At 42.5% G+C, this 12,479-nt stretch overlaps 1 protein-coding gene across 1 annotated transcript in view; it reads left to right on the top strand.

Moving 5' to 3' along the window:
* The window catches only part of ALDH8A1 (aldehyde dehydrogenase 8 family member A1), a 231,340-nt gene that overhangs the window by 95,496 nt on the left and 123,365 nt on the right, over window positions 1–12,479 (top strand). Inside the window, exon 3 of the mRNA XM_069236749.1 lies at window positions 8,366–8,521. Coding sequence (XP_069092850.1) covers window positions 8,366–8,521 — 156 coding nt within the window. The remainder of the gene's footprint in view (window positions 1–8,365; window positions 8,522–12,479) is intronic.

The raw sequence follows: 12,479 nt of genomic DNA, 5'->3' as shown, positions 1-12,479 counted from the left end.
TCCGCCGGCTCCATTCGGAGCCGGCTTCCTCGTTGCTGGTGCTTTCCCGCTGGGCGGGCGGGCGGCCTTTTGGCGGTCGCCCGCCCGCCCAGCGGGAAAGTCAGAATTACCGCGGCGGTCATTTGACCGCGCTGCGGTATTCTGGCGGGGGAACTTTGGCGGGCGGCAAAGTTAGAATGACCCCCTTAGTCTCCCACGCCGCAGGCGATTCTGCCACTCAAAATCCAGTAGTCTCATTAGAATAATGAGAGCCTATGTGACATGGGGAGAAGGAGGGAGATATGGGACCTCAAAAGTGCATATATTGAATGTGTATCTTGAATTGATGGCTGATTCAGGTTCGCCAAAGACCATTGTCATAAAGGAGTATTGAGTACAACATTTTGGAGATAGAATACAATTGGATGTCCTAAAAAAATCTGAGATTATTGCTGAAAGTTTTAATCGACCTGGAATTGACATTGAAGGTAATAAGGATGTGGTGTGGAGATTGAGTTTAAAGGCAGAAAGGCTCAGATTAAACTGTATAATACGAAAAAGGGGTAAATGTACTGGGTTGGAGAGACAGTGGAAGTTGGGAATCATCCTTAATCCTAGAAGTGGGGAACCCATGTTGATTGTGTTTGACTGTACATCTAAGTATGATGTTATCCAGCGCTTTCCCAGAGTGTTCACTGAAGGTTTGGGAAAATTGTTGGGGTTCAGCGATAAGATCAAGGTGAAAGAATAAGCTGTTCATGTGAAGCAGATATTACGAGGAGTGCTGGTAAAAGTGAGAAAGGAGTTAAAAAACATATTGGAGGAACTGATTTCAGAAGGTATTATTGAAGAGGTAGAGTCATCAGAGTGGGTTTCTCCCATTGTTTTGGCTCGAAAATCAGATAAGAGTCTCGGGTTGTGTGTGGATTAAGGGCTTTGAATGCCAATTTGGTGGTAGACTGCCATCCACTCCCAAACATCAATGAAATGGTGTGTATGCTAGAGGGAGCCAAGGTTTTCTCTACATTGGATCTCCTTTCAGCATACCACCAAGATGAATTAACTGAGGAGTCAACACAATTGACTGAATTCATAACACCTCAAGGTCTATTCCAATTCATTAGGATGCCCTTAAGTCTAGCCTCAGTGGCATCTGTATTTCAGATGGCAATGTCCTGCATTTTCAAGGATGTGGACACATTTGTGAAGTGTTTCCAGGATGACCGTCTTATTTTCTCCAAGAATGAGGAGGAGCATATGCAGCATGTGATGGAAGTGTGCAGGAGATTGGAGAAACATGGACTGAAACTGAAAGGTGAGAAGTGTAAGTTTTATTATAACTCAGTGGAATACCTGGGGCACACATTATCTGGGGATGGTGTGGTTCCTAAGAAAGTCATTAGTAGATGCTATTGTTAAGGCTCCTGCTCCTGACAATAAAGAGAAGCTATTATCGTTCACAGGACTGTGTGAATATTACAGCAATATTTTACAAGGATTTGCCACAAAAATGGAACCTCCCAGAGAACTGACCAGGAATCCAGCTGAGTTAATTTGGTCAGAAAGACAACAAGCAGCGTTCCAGCAAATCAAAGAAGAGATTGCAAGGGCTCCTACCCTCAAGTCATTCTGTTTGAACAAATTATGCATTATAACTGTGGATGCTAGTTTGTATGGGATTGGAAGAGTTTTGAGTCAGAAGTCTGGGAAAGATGAGTGGTGTGTGGCATTTGTGTCTAGCCCATTAACTAAAGCAGAGAGAAAATACGCTGTGATTGAAAAAGAGCTTTAGCTTGCATTTGGGCTCTTGAACATTTCTGCAACTATGTATGGGGAAGTAGATTTCTGCTTAGGATGGATAATAAAATGCTGGTGGGGATTTTGTCACCGGGCGGTGGGTGGAATTCTACTGCACACATAGGCAGGCTCACTTCCAGGTTTCAGGAATATAATTTCAATGTAGAGTATATGCCTGGAAAAAATAATGTCACTGCTGACTGCTTATCAAGGTTGCCATGTCCTGATAATAGGACTCCTAAGGAAAAGAATAAAGTTGAAATGGTAGCAACTGTTAAGGACTTTGTGGGTAAAGATGTAGAGAGTATTCTAAAGAAAGACTGGAAAAGAGACACAAATGATGATTCAATGTGGCAAGTTGTGAGAACATACGTGGTTGAGGGTGGCCCAAGAAGAGATGTGTGGCTCCCGAAGTCAGTCCTTATTTAAACGTTTGGATGAGTTGGAAACAGATGGTGATTTGTCATTCAAAGAAGGGAAGTGTGTTTCACCAGGTGCCATGCAGAAAGAGATGCTGAGGTACACCAAGGGATGTCTTCCATGAAACGTCTCATCAGAGCTCATTTCCGGTGGCCTGATTTGGACAAATTGGCGGACCTTTCGTAAGGGAGTGCACTGAGTGTATAAACTGTGATAACATGCTGAAGGTGGTTCATGCTCCTCTCAAGCCAGTGCCATGGCCTCATTTCCCTTGGGAGAAGGTGGCATTTGACCTTGTGAGGCTAGCTTTGCATTGGTCATAACTGATTATCATTTAAAGTGGCTTGAGCTCACGTTTGTTGCTCATACTACTTCTCAGGTGGTGATTCAGTTCTTTAGGGATGTTTTTGCTCTAAAAGGGTGCCATGAAGTATGGGCAACTGACAAAGGGGTGCAACTTACGTCGCACGAGATGGAGGATTTCCTTAAAACATGTGGCATCAAACAGCTGTTTATGAGCCACAGGAGAATGGTCAAGTTGCGCGCTTTAAACGTGTTCTTAAAAATGATGTGGAAGTGGCATGCAAGTCAGGAAGTGTGTGGTAGGAAGTTCTGAGGGAACAGCTTTGGATGTATCACATCACAACCCATTCAGTAACAGAAGTGAGTCCATTCAGGTTGTTGAAAGGAAGGGATTCTTTTTCTAATTTGTGTCGGTAGTGAATAAAAAAAGACATGTACCAGAACTGACAATATGGATCCAGATGAAGTGGCTCAAAGAGTGAAGGAGAAACAAGAAAAATAAAGGGCTTTATATGAAAATACAGCTTCGGATTCAACACACTGTTAAGTGTTTTGCAAGGTATGGAAGACTGCATTGATTTCAGCTTGTTGCAAGCGATGTTCATTTAAATATCAGGGTAAACCGGCACCTCAGACCATAAAACAGGCTCACAAACAGCCGAAAGAATTCCCACACACTGAGCTATCACAGATTAGCCCATCAGGAACTGTCTTATCTCCCGATAGGCCAGTCCAACTCTGCCTAAACCTTTCCCTTCCTTTTCCTGTCACCCACACGCATTACTATTTATACAACGGATGAGGTACAGTGAGTGTCATTGCTGCATCTATATTAATTAAGTGGAGAACAAGTATGAAAATGTATAATTATCAGTTCCTGTACAAAAGTACTTAGAGCATAATATAAAATAATTCTTTGAAAGTAGCCAATCATCTATCTTAGCTTTTTGCCTATAATTGAATAGATTTTGAATTTATTTTTTTTAGGACTCGCCTAGGAAGCACATGCTCTATCTCTTCAAGACATGCTGTATTCACTCTTTGGGCTATGGACACACCCAGCACTTTCCACTGGTTGTTTCGTCTTCCCTTTGAAATTCCTTTGGTTTTGTACGTTTATAGTTTATATTTGTCCTGCCTTATGGCTATTTGTTATGCCCTGGAGGGTGCCACTGCTACATGGACACCTTCACTATTGGCCATATGTTTAGTTTCGGCGCACTACTTTTTTCTTTCCGCTCTCCTCGCCACTCGCTTGGGGTTTTGTTTCTGTACACGTTCACCGGATAGGCGTTCACCTGAAGGGAGCTTAATCATTGCCATAGTAGGTTCAGCATTTGTGAGGCATTTGTAATTTTGTTCGGTTTCGCCATTGTTTAATTGTATTTGTTCTGATCGGTATGTTTTTTGTTGGCAGGGGAGAGCCAACTCTGAGACTCGAACCCAGTTCCCCAGTCCCAAAGTCAAGAGCTCTCTATTTAACGCCACATTCTCTCACTTGAAAAGCAAACTAGGCAAGATAACCACAAGTTTGCTTGTAAACAAAAATGCTTTCTAACAATGCCTCATATGTGCTTTCAAACTTATAGCCAGCCGATCACAGTGTACGTTAGCTGCATGGTTGGTGTAATCCTGTCTTGGCTGAGAGGAGCTTGGGCGTGTACCATGGCACCATGTTGGAAGGAGAAATCACTGTGTTCGTTAGAAGTCCCTTGGCTCTAAGATGGCATTTTTCGAGTTAGAGCCAGACACTAAATCTAATGCTGCTCATATGCGCATGTATTATTGTACTTTACATTGTCTCATAGGATCTGGCATCGCACAGAAAATAGACATTTTCAGCCCTAATTCCAACTTGTTTTAATGCACTGCGACCACTGTGCACACGTAGGTAACAGTGAAAGATAAACAACTTTAAGATTACTCACCACCACAGCACGATGTTGTGGGCGTGAGATTACAGGGGCAAGCATTATCTGCATATGTGAGTACTGACTCGGATCAATACTGAGGCCCTTCTAACAAGCACATGGCAAAGCCAATAGGTCTCATCTATACGAGATCCACTGGCTTGACTAGTGTTTGTTTCAACATGTTGCACAGGAGTGCGGTCACAGTCGAACATGGCGGAAAGTAAATTAAAAAGCATTATGATGCGGCCCGCACAGACCACGTCATAGCCCTTTTATTTTCTTTACTTTCAACCATGTTGGTCTACGGCAACTGCACAGCTGTAGAACATGACTAAAATCATTAACAAAAGCAATACATCTCATGTAGGCAAGGCGTATTGGCTTTGGCAATGCTTGTTATATCGAAATCCCCATGAGCAGTTCTCATATTTAGAGCGGGTGGTACATTTGCAAGAATAACTCAGGCATAAATGTTTATTTGCACATAAAACTTTTTTTCTCGACAGGGAAAACATTTTCTCTCTAGAGAAACCCCATTCCTTAACACAACTAGAATCGAAAAGCTGTTTAAGACATTTTGTCCGTCCATTTATTCATGTCCTCCAACTTTTTGGAGTAGTTTTAATGTGTAAACAAGAGGCAAACTCCACCAGAAGGATTTATAAATATCCTCAGATTATTGCCACTGTATATGAGCACAACATTTTAACTGTCACCCTTTTCCTCTTCTCCTGAGAATACCAATGCACACTCCATAATATCAAACTTAGAGTTTTGTGAATTCTGACATGATAGCAGATTTTCTACCTTAATAAGTGCACTTTACAATTCTAAAACTCTAATTAAGCTGATTATGTGGATCTGAAGGTAATATTTAGAAACATAGGCTCATATTTATGATAGGCTTGCGTGGCTGTTGCATCACTTTGTGTGATGCAGTGGCGGCGCAAACCGCTCAACTATATCTATGAGGCCACGCAAAGCCACTTTGCGTGGCTTTGAATGGCCTCATAGATATGGAGTAAGGCAAGGCAGTGCAAATCTCTTTGTTGTCTTATTCTGCACCAGATTGGCATTCCATGGGTGCTGTGGTGGGTTTTTCCATGTAATAACCATACATTTTGACCAATCCTCAGATTTACGAGAGCCTGTAAACCAAGGGGATGCGCCAAAACCTTAAGCCTCCCGAGGTGAGGCATAACAAGAAGAAATATGCTTATTTCTTTTCGTTTTTTCCTCTTTCCAGTGTGCTGCATTCTGCATTACACATAGAAAGAGGAAAACGCCTCTCAGGATTGTTTTTGTTCTGGAGGATCCCCTTCCTGCACAGAAACAATCCCTCAACAACACAGGCACCCTTGCACCATGGTGCAAGGGTGCCAGCGTTGATGCTAGGCTGCAAAATGGCGCCAGTGCAGGGGAAAAGGACAGGAATGCACCTTATTTCATAACTATGGTGCATTCCTGCCCCTTCACTTTTGACGTAGGCCTGCACAGCAAGATGACTTGCTGCACCACTGTATGCCAAATCCCCATAAATCTGGGCCATTGGTTGTTTCTTGTGCACTTACATTATATTTAGTGCTCTAAAACATCTGTGAAATGGTCCCAAATATTTCAGAAACTCAGCTTTTTATAATTTCTGTCAAAACTGTATGTTTCTGCAGCATTTGAAACTGATTTAATGAGCATCTGATTTACAGGAGTTTTCAAAGAAATGTTATTCAAATGCTGCATCTTAAACCCTGCATGGCAGCAGTTTCTTTATATTAAAGGAAATGTGGCATGATAAAAGAGGGACCATGCCATATTTACACCATTGACTAGGGAACAAGAATTGTTGCATGCGTGTTGATGAACCAATAAATGTACAGAAGGTCAGTTAACAAAGAATTCAAACAAGGGCAAAATGCAGCAGCGGCTGCCGCAAATATCAAGAGAAGGGGCGGGGTGATGGAGACGGGGGGGAACAAATAATAACATTAAAAAAAGAAGACTTACCGTTCCCGCCGCCATCTCATGCAGCCTCGCTTGTCGCTCCTTTCCTGTTCTCATGTCCCAGAATTCACTGGGACACCAGAACAGGCTCCCCAGCAATCCTGGCACTGCTTTCATGCTAAACCTAGCAAGAAAGAAGCATCAGGATTGGTCTGAGTAGCTCGGACTGTAGCTCAGACACACCCTGGGGCCTGTGCTGTTTCTGCAGCCCGCCTGTGTACACAGCTGGTCTGCAGAAACCTAAGTCCACATGTGTGTTTGGTCGGCGTAAGACGGCCAGCCAAACACGTATGCGCACTTGGGCCCATATTTATACTTTTTGACGCAAAACTGCGCCAACGCAGTTTTGTGTCAAAAAAATTAGCGCCGGCTAACGCCATTCTGAAGCACCATGCGGGCGCCGTATTTATTGAATGACGTTAGCCGGCGTTAGCCGCCGGCGCCGTCTGGTGTGCGTTAAAAAAAACGACGTACACCAGGCAGCGCCGGCGTAGGGGGATATGGAGCTTGGGCGTCAAGAAATGGGGCAAGTCAGGTTGAGGCAATTTTTTCGCCTCAACCCGATTTGCGCCATTTTTTTTCACTCCCAACCCCCATAGAAATGACTCCTGTCTTAGCAAAGACAGGAGTCATGCCCCCTTGCCCAATGGCCATGCCCAGGGGACTTCTGTCCCCTGGGCATGGTCATTGGGCATAGTGGCATGTAGGGGGGCACAAATCAGGCCCCCCTATGCCACAAAAAAAAAAAAAAAAAAACACTTACCTGAACTTACCTTAATGTCCCTGGGATGGGTCCCTCCAGCCTTGGGTGTCCTCCTGGGGTGGGCATGGGTGACAGGGGGTGTCCCTGGGGGCATGGGGGGGCACCTCTGGGCTCCTTCAGAGCCCACAGGTCCCTTAACGCCTGCCTTTTGCAGGCGCTAAAAAACAGCGCAAAAGCGGCCATACGTAATTTTTTTTGACCCGCCCACTCCCGGGCGTGATTTTTGCCCGGGAGTATAAATCCCACGCACATGCCTCGGAGTCGATTTTTTAGACGGGAACGCCTACCTTGCATATAATTAACGCAAAGTAGGTGTCCACGCTAAAAAATGACGCTAACTCCATGGACTTTGGCGCTAGACGCGTCTAACGCCAAAGTATAAATATGGAGTTAGTTTTGCGCCGAAATTGCGTTAAAAAAAACGACGCAATTTCGGCGCAAACGGAGTATAAATATGCCCCATAGTGCACTCCATTACTCACTCCCCTCCCACCTCCCATGGCCCAGCCCGGCCCCTTCCTTCACATGCTGGTTGAGCCAGCAACAGAAAAATAAAACAATATAAAAATATTGTTTTATTTTTCTGCGGAGGCTCCTAACTAGGGGGGCAACGCTTCTCTAGCATTGCGGAAGAGCTGCTTCTGGCTAAATGTAAATGTACTGAGTACGTCTATTGAAAATGTATACAATTGTGTGACCGAAGCATGTGTAGGATTAGAAACAGAGTAGATGCATTTAATAGAATTTAGAATACAAATTGTGTATTTTTTACTTAGATGAATTTTGGAAATGTTTAGTGAATGTGTTCATTGTACAAACTTATTAATGTTGTTTATGTTGTTGCTCGTGAACATAAACTTAAAAAAAGTAGTAAAAAGACAAGTATTAATAGGTTATGCTGTTATTCAAAAAATGATTCAATGATGAGAATGTGGAAATGATCAATGGATTCACTGCTACAATTTAAGAATGATCTAATTGTTGGCACATTTTGAGGGCCTTAAAAGGGAAGGGTAATTGCTCCCTGTCATATCACATGTTCAGTACTGTTTTATTTTTATTATTTCAAAATCTGTTTCATTGCATAGAAATAGATCACAGTGATGTGTGTATTGAGCATGCCATTTAAAAAAAAACATAAGCTTATATAACATGGGTTTATAGATATACATGAATTTTTTTGTATCTTTAGGAAAGACAATAACATTTGCACGCACAGTGGATATCCCTCGGGCAGTCTACAACTTCCGGTTCTTTGCTTCTTCTATCCTGCACCATACCACGGAGTGTACTCAGATGGACCAAATGGGCTGCCTGAATTATACTGTGCGGACTCCAGTGGGAATCGGTAAGAAATTAATACTAGTTTTATAATGTAAAAAATCATAGTGGTTCACTTAATAGGAATTAGCACTGATTATTGAATTGTTCATAAAGTCTGGAGACCAAAGTTTTCCAATGGGTTCAAGGCTGAAGTCCACAAGGGCCAAGCATATCATGATCAAGTTCTCACTAAAGCTGTTGTTTTGGCACCAAATGTTCAAGCATAATAAAGCTCCATTTCAAAGTTACTGAGGCTGTTTCAGGGCTGGTATAGTTGCCACTTCACCCCGTCCAAGGTTTTAACTTTAGACTTAGTCGCTTTCTGGTACTCAAAATCCTTCAGTTTAACAAGCCTGGAAGCTGTAGCTGACCAGGTCACCAAGAGGTGGGGTACCTTTGCTGGGCAGTCCTGCTGAACCCAGTTTCAGAGAGGCAGAAAGCTCCATATGGGGCAAGTTTGGTTTGCATGTCCCCCTCGGATATGCCCTCCTTGGGCAAACCTCAAGCTGTGTCTTGGCCCTTAGAAGTTGGAAAAAATGACTGAGTCACACTTTAGCCAACTGCTAGAAAAAGTCTTTGTGTGGTCAGTTTGGCCTTCTTCGATCAGGAGTCCTATTATATTTGAGTGCTTGGAGCAGGCAATCAGGAGGTCAGCCACAGACCCTTGAAGAACAGTTTCAGTCTCTAAGTGTAAGCAGAACTCAGGGGTCCTTTCTAGCAGGGCTATCTTCTTAAAGTGTGGGCATCCAGGTACAGGAATGTTTTGAGGAGATAGTGGTTACTTGCCAGTCTTATCCTGTGCACTACCTTGTGATTCGAGAATTTGTAACACCCAAAATTGTCTACTTTTTGTCCTATGCCCACCTCCTTTTCTCAGTTCCATAGTGATTAAAAAATGTCACCATACTTCTGAGATGGCAATGTAGGACCATATTACACATGTTACCAATTATAATTTTTTATATTACGTGTTTATTTTGAGGTTAAAGAAGTTATTTCCTCAAAGTGGTACTAACAAATTGCCACTGATTGTTATCAGAATGTTTAGGTTTACCTTTCTTGAATAAACAGCTGACTAAACACAGAACAATGGTGAGGGCTAGAAGATTTATGCAATGCTGTGGATTTACCACTTTTGTCACATAATCTGCAGAATTTATAACTTCCACAAAATGTTGTTTCGTACAAAAAAACTGATGAAAATAATACTGCCAGAGAATGTGCTGCATAATTAGCATAATTAGCATGTTTGGCCTTAAAATTTAGAAAATCACATAATGTTTTGAGCTTCTGTGCCAGAGATAAGGTTATCTCAAGAGAGGGCTTGTGGGCCAAAAAGGGTATCTTCAGCTGGATCAGGAGCTATTGGAGAGATCTGAGAGAAGGAGTGATGTGGTTGAAACACCTCAATCCTGTAATAAGTCTTGCTGCCTCGTTGAGATGAATGAACATTTTGTGAAGTGATTTATTACTTTGTTTGACATCATCACCACTATTAAGTGTCCTCAGTCAGAAAGAGCTAGACACTCTAAGGCTGGTTCTCATCTTAATTGACTGCTGTGAATAAACATCACAAGCACTTAGAATATCTCTAGCATTGCTCTTATGTGCTGGAATTCATGGGTCAGCATTCGGCACAACACAAAGCACATAAGAAGAAAGTTAAAATGACAACAGTGTCTTTTTATCAGCAACACATATATTCAATTATTAATCAGACCAAGGAGATGTTTCATATTCTTAACTCTTCTTCCTCAGTGGCCTCCACTATGTCCTCTGGAGCATTGCTCTAGGGATGTTCCTTTTATTCAGAATGAAACCACGTGGCTTCTGCTTATGGCATCTGTCCTTGGCTACTCTCGAACCAATCAATTGACAAGTTTCTTTGTAGTTCGCACTAAAACCACCCTCACAAAGATTTAGGTCCTGATTTAGATATCAGCGGACAGGTTACTCCCTCACCACAGTGATGGATAACCCATCTGCCGTAATATAAATCCCAAAGAATAGAATGGGATTTATATTTCAGCGGCCGGGCTATCCGTCACCGTTGTGACATCTAAATCAGACCTTTAGCCTTTTAACTCGGGGACCGTCTTGACCCCTAGCCAAAAAATATAGTACAAGCTTTCATTCAGGTTTTGGTCCTACAGATCACTCAGTTATAGAATCTTTCCCAGCAGAGGGTTCATGTATGTGGATATCCTCAAACTTCAAAGGTGACACTTGCCTTTAATTTTATTTACTCCTCTACGGTATTACACAATAGAGCAGGAATAAAGGGATTCATGACTGTAAGTTCACCTTTTGTGAATTACTTGCAAATCCCACCTTTGGCACTGGTAAGTTTGATTGTTGGTGTGAATTGTGCCTAATTTGATGGTCATAGCAATGCAGTCAGGGTTAAGCCACACTATGTGCAGGATCCAATTTGGTGAAATTGCTGGCAAATGTGATCTTGAAGAAGTGGAGTTGCACAAGGAATGTCCACCACTTTGGAAATCAGTTATAAGCATGTGGTTGGTTAGTTCACAGCCACATATGCCCTTTGTGGCACATAAAATGTTTATAGACTGCCACTAACATTTTTGAAGCACCAGATGGCTATGGTGCCTCATCTACAACTTACCCTCTCAGGTAGTCCAGACAGACATTTTTCTCTAAAGAATGTTGTTGTCTAAGTCTACAATTTGTGGACAGGATCATGGATTAATTTACAAGGTGTTCGCCTCTTCAGCATGGATTGATGTAGGTGAACCTGTCGCCAAGGTGCCTGCAAATAACAGGCTGCAAAACTGTTGCTCTAAATTGAAGAAGCAAATCTTATTTTTTACAAAGATCAACAAATAAATATCCTTGTGGAGGAAGCACAAAGATGTGCCCTATCTGGGAAATAATGTGCTTGCTTTACTTGCTACTTAGAGTTGCCAACAGTTTCTTACAAATGAAGCTCTTGCACACACCTGTGAAATACATACAACATCTGTAGGACGATGATATCTGCTTGTTTGCTAAAATACTGTCTTTAGAATACAGGATTTAGGCTTCTATTCCCAGCTCTGGCACTTGACTGGACATTATGGGATTATGTGCAAATCAAATAAAGCCTCTTTGCCTAAAATTATACATTTATGTGCAATGTAATTCAATTGTAAATATTTGATATATCATATAATTGTGTAACTGAAATGTGTACGTTCCAAAGTGATATGTGTAATATTGTATTATCTACCTGCACCCTCTATTACTCGACTGAGATCCACTGCTACAAAGCTAAATACTAATACATACATACATAACAATTGGAGTGTGACCTGGTGACATAGAGAGTGAGATGTGTAATTGAAGAGATACAGTGCTGGGCCCACTATTTCTGGAAATATCCTGGTAAAAAAGGTAAAGTCAAGCTCAATAAAATGGATAACACTGTGAGAATAGCCATTCAGTTGCAGGCGATCGCATGAAAATTGGAGGGGGCTCTAGGTTTTGCAGAAAAAAGCAGTTTTGAATGAAGGACACATCCTCTCTTACTCATAGTAGCTGAAAAACATGGTGCTGTGTGCTTGAGTGTGCTGCTCTGGGAGGGTGATAGGAGCTGGAGACCTAGGATTCAGGAGGATGGTGAAGGGTGAAACGGGTGCTGAAGGAGCATGGGACATAGACTCCATCTACATCTGAGGCAGAGACATTGAAGACAGTGATGGAGTATTACCTGGAGATATTGTGGAGGTGGGTGGTTCTGTCTGGTGAGTTGGGGTGCTTGCCTAGGTTGCCAGGTCAGGGTTGGAAGGAAGGAAAGCTCCATAGTGGGTGGCGTTTGCAAGGTTGACCTTCTCTGAGACTGTATTGCAGCTCCTCTGGGTCAGGTAGGTGACAGGTGATAGTCCTTCAGGCAGTAGACTGCTGTTTGATCTTTCTTGTGATTCATTATGGGACAGAGTGCACCCTGTCAGTGGAGCATTGTTACAAGGTCAGACAGCATA

This window comes from Pleurodeles waltl, chromosome 5 (genome assembly GCF_031143425.1).
Source record: "Pleurodeles waltl isolate 20211129_DDA chromosome 5, aPleWal1.hap1.20221129, whole genome shotgun sequence".
Taxonomy (NCBI): Eukaryota; Metazoa; Chordata; class Amphibia; order Caudata; family Salamandridae; genus Pleurodeles; species Pleurodeles waltl.
The sequence above is the reverse complement of the archived record's forward strand: the minus strand, read 5'-3'. Positions and strand labels throughout refer to the sequence as shown.